This window comes from Stylophora pistillata, chromosome 4 (genome assembly GCF_964205215.1).
Source record: "Stylophora pistillata chromosome 4, jaStyPist1.2, whole genome shotgun sequence".
Taxonomy (NCBI): Eukaryota; Metazoa; Cnidaria; class Anthozoa; order Scleractinia; family Pocilloporidae; genus Stylophora; species Stylophora pistillata.
The window spans coordinates 13,971,638-13,987,923 of record NC_142522.1 but is presented as its reverse complement, the minus strand read 5'-3'; the positions used below and the strand labels follow the sequence as shown (position 1 = coordinate 13,987,923).

Here is a 16,286-nt window from a genome sequence, read left to right as displayed (position 1 = left end):
GATTTGACTAATCGGCATTCAACACTAATGGAGCGACTAATTACAAAAGCTATCTTAAAATAATTTGGTTTTATTAGCTAGGTTGAAATTGTAAATTGGCGACCTTAAAGAGTTTTAAACAGGCTTTACAGAAGAGTGGTCATGAAAAAAATAAAAATGAAAAACGCCAATTTATGCCATCATTGACCACTCAATGTGCAAACACTCACTCAAAAATACTGCCAACATTGATTTCGTGAGAGCAACATGCATTACAATTCACTTGACTGTTCTTAGTTTTACGTACGTGGTTCAATAAAGTAGACAATACAAACAGGCCGTTGCGACTCACCTAAAGGTGAGCGCTTTTAATAGAGGTGAGCGCTCAATTAGACTAGGTTTATGCTAGAGGAGAGTTTTCCGGATTCGTAAATGTTTCCGGATTCATCAATTTTGGAGTATTCGGATTCGTAGGCGTTTACACTGAAAGGATATTCAGATTCCTGACCGTTTACACACAACGACAGCTCCGGGAACATTCGAAATGGAATGGTTACCAAGCCAAGTGTTATTTCGTCGTTCTATCGACGAAGTGAAAATGCCTCCCCCAAAAAAGGCTAGAGTAGATCCAGATGCCACTGAGGCAAATTTGAGTTGGACAGATGCCAAGCAGTCTACGTCGTCGGCGATTAAGTGTGGCTGACGTTAAACTTCCTTGCAATAATAATTTGCGTTTCTTCAGAAATACTGCGGTACACATGATAAAATTTATCGCCTGAACCTGCAACAACTAGTTAGGCAACCGGAGACCGCCAGCAATGTTAGCACCAGATCCATTTTGGTTTCACCGCAAACTCAAAAGATTGAAGGCGGAAATAATATCCGGATTCGAGAAAAAAAGCGGTTACACGACAAAACTTTCCGGATTCAAAGTTCCCACTTTAAATTCCGGATTCAAAATCTCCGGAGACACGACCAAACCGGGAAGTTTTTATTTCGGATTCGTCCACTTTCATGTAAACGGCAGAATCAATCCGGTACTAAAACGTTTCGGATTCATCACGAAGCCGGAACAATTTCCTCTAGTGTAAACCTAGTCTTAGAGGTGAAAATTGCAGTGATTGACAAAACAAATTTGGGATTTTCACAAACAACCACGAATACACGGTGACGATGCCGCTTCATGGGTCGTGTTTGAGCAAAAGGACTCGTAAGAATAATACAGACTTATAGGGGTATCAGGTAAGTTTTGCGGTGACACAAACAGAATTTTCCAACCAATTTCCCCCCAGGTTCGCAATCCGTTTTCATCGAATAGACAACAATTACAGCCAATAATGACCTTTATTTAATTGACAACAAAATTTGTTACAGCCAATCGCAAAGTTTTAAATTGAGATGTTGGTAGTTCGTGGTTTAGTTAAAAGTTCCTATTAAAGAAACTGGCGAAAAAGACCTTTCTTGTGAGCATGGAGACATGACTTGGAATCTGCTTGTTACCATTACCTGTCGCTTTTCTGATCATTTCTTGATTCACTTTAGTCAGCATTGTCATTAGGTCGTCCGCGTGTGAATTCTCCCGCAGAACTCTCATTAATGTGGAGATGAACCAGGAGCCAAGACTTTCACTGGGTGGTGCACACGCCGCTGACATTGTGAACCTTCTGTAAGACTTGTAACCCGGGGTAGTAGAATAGCTAATCAAAAAATCTGCATCAGAAGGCAGTGTTAGAGACCTTCCCTCACAATGAGCGCTATCGGCAAACACATCGTCGTCGTCTAGCCCACAGGTTACAGGGTACCCTTTGTCATCAACTTCGCCTCTGCATGCTTGAATGAAGAATAGTTTGGGTTTTCCTGCGAGCTGTGGACACGATTCATTGCTGCCACGAAATTTGGAGGTTATCTCATCAACTGCAATAGTTTCACCGTTGCTGCACCTGATTCCTTTCTCATCGCCGTGACTCATGATGATGCATATGAGACCGTCATGTTTACCTGCAATAAGGTGATTGAATAGGAATTAAATTTCTAACAGCTGTTATAATGTGAATGAAAAACTATGCGCTTCTGATTGGCTGAAAGCGAGTGTATTCTTCATGAGACACGAACGCAAGGTGTTAAAATTACAAATAGCACCTGCATGCTGTTAAAATTTCATTTGTTTTGACTCTCTGTGATTATTATGAACAAGATAAAACATGATTTATCGTGTAATTTGGTGAAATAAACGCTTGTAAAATTTTCAAATACTACAAATTGCACTCGCCTTACGGGATCGTGCACTTTTGTTTCTCTTTGAAAAAGTTACTCGCACTTATTAACTCCATATTGCATTCGAAATCATGTCCCCTACTTTTGATAGAGGGCATGCGCTTTAATTAAAACATCGGACAGTTAACCTCGTACAGTTAATTTCCTTTCGTCACGCAACACTTTCTCCCTGCCTGGAAGAGAACATGTTGCGTGACAAAAGCAAACGAAGGCTAGGTAGCAGGTAAGAAATCGGTGTGAGGCCACTTACCTAATTCACTTCTTTTTCGAGTTTCGTCAAGAATATCCACCATCTTGTGTTTTGGCAGATCGTAATCCTTTCTCACAGATGTGAAACCAGCTTCCCTAAAAAACGTTTCCACGTTTTCAAGATCGCGTTCAGCTCCATTCCTTGGTACCGGGTCTTTTATAAAGTTTACGTTATTTATCACTAACACATAAGGATTTCGCAATCCTTCGTAGGCTTGATCGTCTGGCAGCTGGTCCCTTACACGAGGAAACTTTCGACTCGTAGGTGCCATTTGAGGGACTGTTGTTACATAGCTTGACTCAGATGCGTCATAAACGCCTGTATACACAAAAACAAACACGTTAAGATCTGTTTCATTATTTACGAAGAATGTGAAGTTTTGCTTTAATCATAAATAGCCTCTCCAAGGTGCCTTGAAACTAGAAGGCCGGTGATGATTGAAGATGAGAACAACGTACGTTTCTGAAATTTAGGTCAAGAACTCCTCCAGTCGTGGAGCAAAGTAACTTTGTGTGTATTCATTCGTTGAGACTAGACACGTCGCTCGAATGTTTATTTTGATTAGTTTGAGTGTGATCTAATATACTTCTTGCACGGATAGGTGCAAAAACCCATCCGATCTTAGGACTAAAAATCAAGGACCGTTCCATCATGAATCTGGATTGGAACTTAAAACTTACCACAACTGGCGATTTCCTCCTGGAGCTCTTCGCTCACACCGATACCCGAATAGTTGACTAGATAGTTGCCCATTGTTCTGTAGTTTCATTCACCAACGAATACTGACTATCAAGCGTCGGTGAAGTTTCATCCTTAAGAAGCGACGCTTCTTACGTAAATCCAAAGACGGAAGTTTTTGCCAACCGGTAATCCAAACGCATTCTTCCTTTTTGGGCTATCTACTGTTGATCAAAATTATTTTGTTAAACAATTTACGTAGTTGCTGCCGTAGAATCTGAAAATAACTATATGGTATAGTGAATAGCCATCATAGCTTTCATTTGTAATCCTTCAGTTTTTCTCACAAAATTGCATTTTTTTTGTCTAAAAATTCGTATCTTGAACGGGATTATGATAACCTCAGACGTATTTTACTGTTATTTGGCGAGTCGATAGTGTTTGATTCTGTGTTATTTTTAACAAATACACATGGCTCACTTCGCTTGAGGGAATTTCGGTTTCAACTTGAATGAGTATTAAGTCGCACCGTCTTTTTTCTAGCCCTTTCACATACTTCGAATTTCTTTTTTCATAGAATAACCACCTACGAGTTTAAAAAAAAATTCATCAAATTTTGAGGGTGGTAATTCGCCTACTAGAAAACGATAAAATTGCAAGACCACCCGAGTCCGATAAAATGAAATAATAATGAATAAAGATGCAAAATTAGAATATTTATTCTGTATTAGGAAACACGATTATTACTGTCATGTAACGATGACAAATCTGTTCAACGCCATATTTGATGGTACCAAGAATGTAACGATATACGTAATATTTGAGTCCCATAAATACTATTTGAGGCGCTGTTAAGTCTTCCATCCGTGAATAACTATTTTAAAATAGTTCGCTCTGACAAAGGGTCAACGCTCGAAACGTCAGCTTTTTAAAGTGATCAACCTGTACTGAAAGTGCGCGGCTTACCTCGTATCAGTGAACACGGTTTTGATTGTATTTACTGGTAGTTTGGAAATTAAAGTATCGAATGCCAAAATTGGGAACCGGAACCGGAACCGGAACCGGAATACTCGGAATACCCGGAATTCCCGGAATGACCGAAAAATAATACATTTTAAAAAGATAAAAGTAAATTAAGAAATAAATAAGAATATTGATGATTAAAAATTAATGGTAAATTCCCAACTTAATTAAATAATTTAATACGAAATTTTTCTCTGAGGGTCCCAAAAAGAAAACACCTACCGGCACTGTTCATGGAGATACACGTATTAGAATTAAAAAAAAAGTCTGCGTCAGGCCAGTAGCCCATGCAGCCTAAGCGACGAAATATTCGTACTCTCCCTTCCCCCAAGGTGGGATGCTAATCCATCACATGGTTTCTCCCCGTTTTAAATTCGCCTCCACCCATTTACACACCTGTAGGATGTCTAGGGCGCCATGACCATTGGGCCGCCACGCTTTTCCAGCCGGAACCATTGCAGAAGATTAAACAAATGCAATATTTCCAATTGGTTTAATAGTTCAATCGTAAAAAGCTCCGAACTATTATAAATTAATACTCTACCTTAAATAATTATTAACCACACATTGGGAGCTATCAAAGCAACTACCATTAAGACCAGCCGTCTACAGTCAAAATTGAGAGATTGTCAGTTACTCGACACCTATTCGCTTTTATTATAAATACCTTAAACATATGAATATAAACCTTGTTTAGAAGAATCCTGTTGTGTGACTGCTATTTATCATAGCAGTCACACATCAGGAAAACACTGAGACGTCTGATTCCTCAACATTTCTCAAAAGCGAATTAAATGTTGTTAAAGCATTTTATTCAGCTAAGCACGACTGATTTTCTTCATTGAAACATTGTCGGCCTTTCTGATGTTTCTTCTTCTCCCTTAACAAGAAAAAAAGCCAACTTGTGTCTTTTGAACTATTTACTATCTTCATGTAAGAGATAAATACCGATCTAAAATTAATGAAATAAGTAAGAGATAAATACTGAAAACGGAGGTATTAATCCATATACATCCCGAGGGCCGAAGGGCCGAGGGATGTAGATGGATTAATACCGACATTCGAGGTATTTATCTGACTTATTTAATGATATTATTCATGAGGGATCTCTATAGAACGATCCTTTCCTCAAGGGGCCAAACACCGACTAATTAGTACGGTTACACCTTCGTCGGATCAAAGCAGATACGATGAAAGCAACCTGATATGTGCATTTCACGCAGGACTGTGAAAAGTTGTTGCGAGTTCCTCCGTGACAAGCGTTAGACTTTTTTGTACTTTGATATTTTGGCGAGTCCACAAGGGACTTAGCATTGCATTTTCTTTGTTTTTTGTTTACGTGTTCTATTGTTTGATATTTTGTTTTTGTTCTTGTTTCCTAGTTTTTCGGTAAACGTGTACAAATGTTTTTCAACGACTCATTTCTCTGTTTTTGCGCTGTCATTATGGACGGCATGTATAGCGACGAGAAGCTTTTTCTACTCAAAATAGTTTTTCGGAAGAAATATTACAATAAAATTTCAGTATTGTTAATATTCACAATTTCAGTTTGTTAATATTCACCAGGGTTGTAAATTAAAGAAAGGTTGTTGAATAACAAAAGAAATGGTGTGAATCATGAAATAAATAGATAGATAAATTTAGTACAATTTCAGAGCTGAGCAAAGAGTTTCCAGCAATCTGATTGGTCGAGCGGTTCCTTATATGACGCTATATAAACCGCTCCACGCGGTTTATATTAAATGTTAAAATAAAATGTTATGATTTTAGAAATTTCTCTGTTGCTCAAATCTGAAATTATATTAAAATAATTATTCGCCTCAGGTTCGGTGAGTAATTGTTAAATGTTATATAACTAACTACAGGCAGTATATATAGTGTTTCGGGCATCTGGGCCTCATCAGTACTATACGTATGCTATGATGGAGGTAAAGCCATATAGCCACCCCAAATGATTCCACATTTGTGGTACCATCTTGGCCATGCCAGAGTGCTCAAACAAGTAGTGAGCATTATAAATATAAATGTACATATGTGTACAAATTTACCGCCAAGCCTCTTATGCAAATTTATAAAGTATATAAACGATGGTTACGAATATTCTTATCAATAATATCCCCCGATGAGTGAGCAATGACGAAACAGGCTTGTAGGGATGAAAGCGTAGTGTTTGCATTTTTCTACGCTCTACTTTTATATATCGAGTGCTGTTACGCCGCAAATTGTAATAATCGCCGCAAAATGTAATACTGACGCAAAATGTAATAACAATCGCTGCAAAATGTAATACTAGCGAAAAATGTGATAACAGCGCCGCAAAATGTAATAAATCACTTAACGTAAACTGTATCAACCAGTTTCAACGCGAAATGTAATAACTTTTCTAACGCATTATGTAACAACGCAAAATGTAATAACTTCATTCAAGGATCGTCGAAAAACACAAAATGTGATTCAAAGTTTTTAATGCTTTTTTGTTATATCCCAAGAACATTCCGGTCATGAGAAACCGTTGCGTTTTTAATCAAACTAATTAAAGTTCGAACGCGGTGATAAGTCCAGTTTTTACAGCCTCCCTGTGCGTTTCTACCCTTGAAGCACGCAAAAAGTGGATTGACCGAAATTTTCTAAGTTACAGACGGAAAGCAGTCAATGTGTTTAAAAATCTCTGTTTTTACTAAAGTGCCGAAACACACGGCGAAATTGTCAAAGCCTTGTAGGAGTAGGCTTTACATTGCATGCTGGGAAAAGGTCGGCCATCTTGAATAAACCTCGTGCTAGTTTGTGTTTACTCGAAGTCTCCTTTCTTCTTCGCCTGATACTACGAGCTTGACATGTTCATGCTCCAAACGTGAATTGGTTAGACGATAAAATATGACAGATTGTTTCGAAACACTTGAATGTTTGGGCGTGTTAAATTCACATAAAAGTTTTTTGCACACGGAAGCTCGAAAAATCATTTTGTATCAAGTTTCCTGGACATGAATTCGGATTGTCTAACAGCCCTTTGCAAAATAGTGATCTACCTCCAGAATTGACAGTCTATAATAAAATTAATGAACTTGAAAAACTTAAAAAGCGATACCACGAAAGATTTCGTGGGCAGAACGTACTGCTTTTCGATGAGGTTGTCAGAGGGTGTTACGAAAACGAGGACCCTCGAAAACCGTCTCAGACCTAAGACCTAAGACCCGTCTTAGTTTTGGAGATTGCGAAAACTAAGATACCCTAAAACCGAATTCGTCGAAGTATAAAGTCAAATTGTAACCAAAATAGGTTCAATCAGTCAAATTATCTCCTGTCCGATCCTTTCCACCGTGTTTTAGGTCAAATTTAACCGTAAATTTAGGGGTCTTAGTTTCGTAATTTCGAAAACTAAGGCCCGGTTCAAACGTCGAACTTTACATGTGCCGAACCCAATACCTATTTGGGTCGACCCAAATAATTAAGTTCGACAGTTGATTCAGAGGTCAAACCTAATGCAGTCGAACCTAAATGCCGACCAACAATATAAAACCATTTACGGTCAGCGGTTACTGATATGAACCCAAGAGGATTCAACATGGCGGAGTTTTCGGAAAATCGCGCGAGAAACAACTCGGAAGAATTTCTCATCGTTAATGCCCGTCCGCGAAGGAAGAGGAAGGCGCCTTAACATGCAAATGGCGGTAAACCACCTAGTTTCTCAGAGGAGGAGAGTTTTGAATGCTTGTTTTCTTGTTTTGTTGTTTATTTCATCGCAACAAAACAACATCACTCCTGTGTCTCGCTCCTGTCGTCGGTTGAGCAGAAACACTGGATGTTGGGAGAATGCTTGAAACAATTATTCGGAGGCAAGATTCAAGAAAACATTTCGGATTTCTCGGTCAACGCTCAGATACATGCATATTAAATGGCATTGGCCCATTTCTTGCAAGAGAAATAGTGACAGAAGATCCAATTTCCCCAGAACTGAGGCTAGCGCTTTCTTTATATGCTACTAAACTGCCTATTTTCCAGCCCCTTACAGTTTCATCGATTCATCGATCTCGAAGACAGAACAGGGCATACACAAGTATTCTTTGCACCTCAAACAAGTATATTTTGTATTCTTTAGGCACGAAGAACAAGATTGTTCCTCTTTCCCCGCCATTTTTTTCCAATGTAATCTTATGCGCATGGCAACTACCTAAAAACTAGTGGGATTGTGGGAAAAAATTACTGATTTAATATATTCATAATGTGTGCATTAAGCTCGGCACATGTGAAGATCGACGTATGAATCGAAGTCGATCTTTTGCCGTTCTGTTCGACAAGCTCAGTCGAATAGAACGGCAGAGTCGACCCTAATATAAGAGCGTCGATCCTAATTGATTCAAACGTCGAACTTTAAAATTACATGTGCCGAATCTAATTATTAGGTTCGGCACATGTAAAGTTCGACGTTTGAACCGGGCCTTAGACCCCTCTTAGTTTTCGTAATTACGAAAACTAAGACCCCCACCAAACCATTCTGTAAAATTTCTACAAAGTCGAATTACGACAGTTCAAAGACTGCACTATAATCCGTAAAACAATCAAAAACTACTAGGGGTGGCGAATGGTAAATGCGAGACTTTGCCGGCGAGACGTACGGTGAGACTAGCGTTTTTCTTTGCGAGTCATTCAAGAGCTATTACATTTTGTGTTATGACATAATGCGTTACTGAAGTTATTACATTTTGCGTTGAAAAGTTATTACATTTTGTGTTATTTGATTTATTACATTTTGCGTCGATGTTATTACTTTTTGCGTTAGTATTACATTTTGCGGCGATGGTTATTACATTTTGCGTCAGTATTACATTTTGCGGCGATCATTATATTTTGCAGCGATCATTATATTTTGCGGCGATCATTATATTTTGCGGCGATCATTATATTTTGCGTCAGTATTACATTTTGCGGCGATCATTATATTTTGCGGCGTAACAAGCACTGTTACACGGAAAAATCAAAACGCAGACTTCCTTATAGATATATGTATATATTGCTTATATATTTACAATGACGTTCGTGTTTCTTTATACAGAATAGACAGTATTCTAATATTATATTTTTGTATCCCATTATATCATGCGGTATCGGCTACTTCCTCACATGTGTATCTCATTATATAAATTTGTTTTTTAATCCAGTGGCCCGCCTTTACCTGATCGTTTCCTCGTGGGCGACCTACCGCCCACAAAAGTTAATACGCATGATTTCAATGCATTATTGGTTATTCTTAAGATATTAATAAGCAAATTCGAAATAAATGAAACGATTAAAAGTCAGAGCTGCTTGATACTCCTTGAAATCGAAATTCTGTCTAGCAATGTGAACTATGTGTATTTGCTAAAAATAACGCGAAATTATGTGTGGGAGTCAAACAATATGGACTCGCCAAATAACGATCAAATACGTCTGAGGTTATCACGTTGGGGCCGAAGCTATAAGAAACAACGTACAATTTTCAGAGAAAAAACTGAAAAACAAGTAATGATGGTTTTAAACTGTAGTATATGGTTATTTTCAGATTCCACGGCAGCAGCGACGTAAATTGTTTAATACAGAATAGACAACATTCTGATACTGTATTTTTGTCTAATACGCACCCTTATTTTTAACCTAATTTATCAGAAAAAAAAAAAGTTTTTCACGGCAAAAGACAAGTTAAATATTCGTACAATTATTTATTAAGACAACAAGAATAAGAAATTTACTATATCGTTAACATCAATATCTTTTGCTACTTAGTTATTTATGACATTATTGAAATCAAACTTTAGGACTTCAAGCGAGGCCTAGCTAATTTGACGATCCCATGGCCCGGTAAATATTACAAGTAAGTAACAATATGTCCGAAGAGTATTGAAGATTTTGTGTCATACTGATCGTCGTATTTTTAGAATTTTTAAAAGAACGCGATGCAATTTTCTGGCCGTAAAGTCAAGTAAACAACAATATAACCACGGTGAATTCCACGTGCACTTTGTACACGTAAGAAATTCGCGTGTTTTTCGCTTATTACAGCAAATCAAGAACTGCTTCAAATAAAGCTCTTGTCCTGAAATATTTCTTCTCACTTTCTTCTTGCTTCTCACTGAAAAGTCCATTTAACACGAGATCTCTTGAAACGCGGCAAAATTTGCACACTTGCGAAAATATTTAGCGATTTTTGTCTTTCCTCTTGATTTTTGAGTAAAAACTTTCTTTGCACCTATAACTTTTCATTGGAAATAAGTTTAATCAAAGCTTTAAATGTGTTCCTTTTCTTGTTGTGTTTTTAACGTATGCAAATTGGAACGTGCGTGAAAAACAATGGAATACATTACGTGTATTTTACGCACCGCGATTTTTGATGGTTATTTTTGAAGAAAAAAAGTGCGTATTATACACGGGTAGATACGGTATATATTTTTTACTCCAGCGGTCCGTCTTTATTTGATCGTTTCCTCGTAATTGCGACCCACCGCCCACCAAAGTTAATACGAATAATTTGAATGCATTATTGGTTAGTCTAAAGATATTAATAAACAGATTCAAAATAAATGAAACGGTTAAAAGTCATAGCGACGTGATGCTCGTTCAAGTTGAAACCGAAATTCTGTCTAGTAATGTGAACTATATATGTGTATCTGCTAAGAATAACACGAAATCATGTGTGGGAGAATCAAACAATATGGACTCGCCTGATAACCGTGCCGATCAAATACACCCGAGGTTATCACGCTGGGAAAAATACAAACTATAAGAAACAATGTACAATTATCGGAGAAAAAACTGAAAAACAAGCAATGATGGTTACAAACTGTAGTTATTTTCAGATTCTACGGCAGCAACGACGTAAATTGCTCAACAAAATAATTTTGATCATCAGTAGATAGCCCAAAAAGGAAGAATACGTTTGGTTGGCAAAAACTTCCGTCTTTGGATTTACGTAAGAAGCGTCGCTTCTTAAGGATGAAACTTCACCGACGCTCAATAGTCAGTATTCGTTGGTGAATGAAACTACAGAACAATGGGCAACTATCTAGTCAACTATTCGGGTATCGGTGTGAGCGAAGAGCTCCAGGAGGAAATCGCCAGTTGTGGTAAGTTTTAAGTTCCAATCAAGATTCATGATGGAACGGTCCTTGATTTTTAGTCCTAAGATCGGATGGGTTTTTGCACCTATCCGTGCAAGAAGTATATTAGATCACACTCAAACTAATCAAAATAAACATTCGAGCGACGTGTCTTGTCTCAACGAATGAATACACACAAAGTTACTTTGCTCCACGACTGGAGGAGTTCTTGACCTAAATTTCAGAAACGTACGTTGTTCTCATCTTCAATCATCACCGGCCTTCTAGTTTCAAGGCACCTTGGAGAGGCTATTTATGATTAAAGCAAAACTTCACATTCTTCGTAAATAATGAAACAGATCTTAACGTGTTTGTTTTTGTGTATACAGGCGTTTATGACGCATCTGAGTCAAGCTATGTAACAACAGTCTCTCAAATGGCACCTACGAGTCGAGAGTTTACTCGTGTAAGGGACCAGCTGCCAGACGATCAAGCCTACGAAGGATTGCGAAATCCTTATGTGTTAGTGATAAATAACGTAAACTTTATAAAAGACCCGGTACCAAGGAATGGAGCTGAACACGATCTTGAAAACGTGGAAACGTTTTTAAGGGAAGCTGGTTTCACATCTGTGAGAAAGGATTACGATCTGCCAAAACACAAGATGGTGGATATTCTTGACGAAACTCGAAAAAGAAGTGAATTAGGTAAGTGGCCTCACACCGATTTCTTACCTGCTACCTAGCCTTCGTTTGCTTTTGTCACGCAACATGTTCTCTTCCAGGCAGAGAGAAAGTGTTGCGTGACGAAAGGAAATTAACTGTACGAGGTTAACTGTCCGATGTTTTAATTAAAGCGCATGCCCTCTATCAAAAGTAGGGGACATGATTTCGAATGCAATATGGAGTTAATAAGTGCGAGTAACTTTTTCAAAGAGAAACAAAAGTGCACGAACCCGTAAGGCGAGTGCAATTTGTAGTATTTGAAAATTTTACAAGCGTTTATTTCACCAAATTACACGATAAATCATGTTTTATCTTGTTCATAATAATCACAGAGAGTCAAAACAAATGAAATTTTAACAGCATGCAGGTGCTATTTGTAATTTTAACACCTTGCGTTCGTGTCACATGAAGAATACACTCGCTTTCAGCCAATCAGAAGCGCATAATTTTTCATTCACATTATAACAGCTGTTAGAAATTTAATTCCTATTCAATCACCTTATTGCAGGTAAACATGACGGTCTCATATGCATCATCATGAGTCACGGCGATGAGAAAGGAATCAGGTGCAGCAACGGTGAAACTATTTCAGTTGATGAGATAACCTCCAAATTTCGTGGCAGCAATGAATCGTGTCCACAGCTCGCAGGAAAACCCAAACTATTCTTCCTTCAAGCATGCAGAGGCGAAGTTGATGACAAAGGGTACCCTGTAACCTGTGGGCTAGACGACGACAATGTGTTTGCCGATAGCGCTCATTGTGAGGGAAGGTCTCTAACACTGCCTTCTGATGCAGATTTTTTGATTAGCTATTCTACTACCCTGGGTTACAAGTCTTACAGAAGGTTCACAATGCCTGCGGCGTGTCCACAACCCATCGACAGTGAAAGTCTTGGCTCCTGGTTCATCTCCACATTAATGAGAGTTCTGCGGGAGAATTCACACGCGGACGACCTAATGACAATGCTGACTAAAGTGAATCAAGAAATGATCAGAAAAGCGACAGGTAATGGTAGCAAGCAGATTCCAAGCCATGTCTCCATGCTCACAAGAAAGGTCTTTTTCGCCAGTTTCTTTAATAAGAACTTTTAATTTAACCAAGAACAACAAGCATCTCATTAATATCTCTGTTGTAAATTTCCTTGTTAGTTAAATAAAGATAATTTTCTAGCTGTAAGTGTTGTCTATTCGATGAATACAGGTTAGGTTGTTTCTGCTAATTTCCAAAAACACCACTCTAAATTCTCTATTTCCTCTACGAATTTTTCAGTTACATCCGCATATAGAATTCGAAACTTCGGAGAATTTGATAGTAAGCGAGGCCAAAAACTGCCATGGTATACGTTCATGGGTGTTTAGAACACAGTACTTTCGATTGAGTCCTGTTTAATCAAAACAGTACTTTAACAGCGAATCAGAACAAAGGAAAGTGGCACATTGTGACAATGCACAATGGCACAAAGTGAAAATGCCTCCCCCAAAAAAGGCTAGAGTAGATCCAGATGCCACTGAGGCAAATTTGAGTTGGACAGATGCCAAGCGTCTACGTCGTCGGCGATTAAGTGTGGCTGACGTTAAACTTCCTTGCAATAATAATTTGCGTTTCTTCAGAAATACTGCGGTACACATGATAAAATTTATCGCCTGAACCTGCAACAACTAGTTAGGCAACCGGAGACCGCCAGCAATGTTAGCACCAGATCCATTTTGGTTTCACCGCAAACTCAAAAGATTGAAGGCGGAAATAATATCCGGATTCGAGAAAAAAAGCGGTTACACGACAAAACTTTCCGGATTCAAAGTTCCCACTTTAAATTCCGGATTCAAAATCTCCGGAGACACGACCAAACCGGAAAGTTTTTATTTCGGATTCGTCCACTTTCATGTAAACGGCAGAATCAATCCGGTACTAAAACGTTTCGGATTCATCACGAAGCCGGAACAATTTCCTCTAGTGTAAACCTAGTCTTAGAGGTGAAAATTGCAGTGATTGACAAAACAAATTTGGGATTTTCACAAACAACCACGAATACACGGTGACGATGCCGCTTCATGGGGCGTGTTTGAGCAAAAGGACTCATAAGAATAATACAGACTTATAGGGGTATCAGGTAAGTTTTGTGGTGACACAAACAGAATTTTCCAACCAATTTCCCCCCAGGTTCGCAATCCGTTTTCATCGAATAGACAACAATTACAGCCAATAATGACCTTTATTTAATTGACAACAAAATTTGTTACAGCCAATCGCAAAGTTTTAAATTGAGATGTTGGTAGTTCGTGGTTTAGTTAAAAGTTCCTATTAAAGAAACTGGCGAAAAAGACCTTTCTTGTGAGCATGGAGACATGACTTGGAATCTGCTTGTTACCATTACCTGTCGCTTTTCTGATCATTTCTTGATTCACTTTAGTCAGCATTGTCATTAGGTCGTCCGCGTGTGAATTCTCCCGCAGAACTCTCATTAATGTGGAGATGAACCAGGAGCCAAGACTTTCACTGGGTGGTGCACACGCCGCTGACATTGTGAACCTTCTGTAAGACTTGTAACCCGGGGTAGTAGAATAGCTAATCAAAAAATCTGCATCAGAAGGCAGTGTTAGAGACCTTCCCTCACAATGAGCGCTATCGGCAAACACATTGTCGTCGACTAGCCCACAGGTTACAGGGTACCCTTTGTCATCAACTTCGCCTCTGCATGCTTGAATGAAGAATAGTTTGGGTTTTCCTGCGAGCTGTGGACACGATTCATTGTTGCCACGAAATTTGGAGGTTATCTCATCAACTGAAATAGTTTCACCGTTGCTGCACCTGATTCCTTTCTCATCGCCGTGACTCATGATGATGCATATGAGACCGTCATGTTTACCTGCAATAAGGTGATTGAATAGGAATTAAATTTCTAACAGCTGTTATAATGTGAATGAAAAATTATGCGCTTCTGATTGGCTGAAAGCGAGTGTATTCTTCATGAGACACGAACGCAAGGTGTTAAAATTACAAATAGCACCTGCATGCTGTTAAAATTTCATTTGTTTTGACTCTCTGTGATTATTATGAACAAGATAAAACATGATTTATCGTGTAATTTGGTGAAATAAAACGCTTGTAAAATTTTCAAATACTACAAATTGCATTCGCCTTACGGGATCGTGCACTTTTGTTTCTCTTTGAAAAAGTTACTCGCACTTATTAACTCCATATTGCATTCGAAATCATGTCCCCTTCTTTTGATAGAGGGCATGCGCTTTAATTAAAACATCGGACAGTTAACCTCGTACAGTTAATTTCCTTTCGTCACGCAACACTTTCTCCCTGCCTGGAAGAGAACATGTTGCGTGACAAAAGCAAACGAAGGCTAGGTAGCAGGTAAGAAATCGGTGTGAGGCCACTTACCTAATTCACTTCTTTTTCGAGTTTCGTCAAGAATATCCACCATCTTGTGTTTTGGCAGATCGTAATCCTTTCTCACAGATGTGAAACCAGCTTTCCTAAAAAACGTTTCCACGTTTTTAAGATCGTGTTCAGCTCCATTCCTTGGTACCGGGTCTTTTATAAAGTTTACGTTATTTATCACTAACACATAAGGATTTAGCAATCCTTCGTAGGCTTGATCGTCTGGCAGCTGGTCCCTTACACGAGGAAACTTTCGACTCGTAGGTGCCATTTGAGGGACTGTTGTTACATAGCTTGACTCAGATGCGTCATAAACGCCTGTATACACAAAAACAAACACGTTAAGATCTGTTTCATTATTTACGAAGAATGTGAAGTTTTGCTTTAATCATAAATAGCCTCTCCAAGGTGCCTTGAAACTAGAAGGCCGGTGATGATTGAAGATGAGAACAACGTACGTTTCTGAAATTTAGGTCAAGAACTCCTCCAGTCGTGGAGCAAAGTAACTTTGTGTGTATTCATTCGTTGAGACTAGACACGTCGCTCGAATGTTTATTTTGATTAGTTTGAGTGTGATCTAATATACTTCTTGCACGGATAGGTGCAAAAACCCATCCGATCTTAGGACTAAAAATCAAGGACCGTTCCATCATGAATCTTGATTGGAACTTAAAACTTACCACAACTGGCGATTTCCTCCTGGAGCTCTTCGCTCACACCGATACCCGAATAGTTGACTAGATAGTTGTCCATTGTTCTGTAGTTTCATTCACCAACGAATACTGACTATCAAGCGTCGGTGAAGTTTCATCCTTAAGAAGCGACGCTTCTTACGTAAATCCAAAGACGGAAGTTTTTGCCAACCGGTATTCCAAACGCATTCTTCCTTTTTGGGC

General features: G+C 38.7%; 3 protein-coding genes across 3 annotated transcripts; 1 reads left to right on the top strand and 2 right to left on the bottom strand.

The window, feature by feature from the left end:
• Positions 1 to 1,304: 1,304 nt before the first annotated feature.
• On the bottom strand, positions 1,305 to 3,412 carry LOC111345079 (caspase-3). Its single transcript, XM_022952335.2, has 3 exons — positions 3,184 to 3,412; positions 2,504 to 2,821; positions 1,305 to 1,977 (listed from the first exon to the last, which is right to left on the bottom strand). Exons 1-3 carry the CDS (start codon positions 3,254 to 3,256, stop codon positions 1,400 to 1,402), a joined length of 969 nt encoding a protein of 322 aa, XP_022808070.2. The 5' UTR covers positions 3,257 to 3,412; the 3' UTR covers positions 1,305 to 1,399.
• Positions 3,413 to 10,897: 7,485 nt separating this feature from the next.
• On the top strand, positions 10,898 to 13,173 carry LOC148732547 (caspase-3-like). Its single transcript, XM_088758912.1, has 3 exons — positions 10,898 to 11,298; positions 11,661 to 11,978; positions 12,505 to 13,173. Exons 1-3 carry the CDS (start codon positions 11,226 to 11,228, stop codon positions 13,086 to 13,088), a joined length of 975 nt encoding a protein of 324 aa, XP_088615038.1. The 5' UTR covers positions 10,898 to 11,225; the 3' UTR covers positions 13,089 to 13,173.
• A 1,017-nt stretch (positions 13,174 to 14,190) lies between these two features.
• Positions 14,191 to 16,286, bottom strand: LOC148732546 (caspase-3-like). Its single transcript, XM_088758913.1, has 3 exons — positions 16,071 to 16,286; positions 15,391 to 15,708; positions 14,191 to 14,863 (listed from the first exon to the last, which is right to left on the bottom strand). Exons 1-3 carry the CDS (start codon positions 16,141 to 16,143, stop codon positions 14,286 to 14,288), a joined length of 969 nt encoding a protein of 322 aa, XP_088615039.1. The 5' UTR covers positions 16,144 to 16,286; the 3' UTR covers positions 14,191 to 14,285.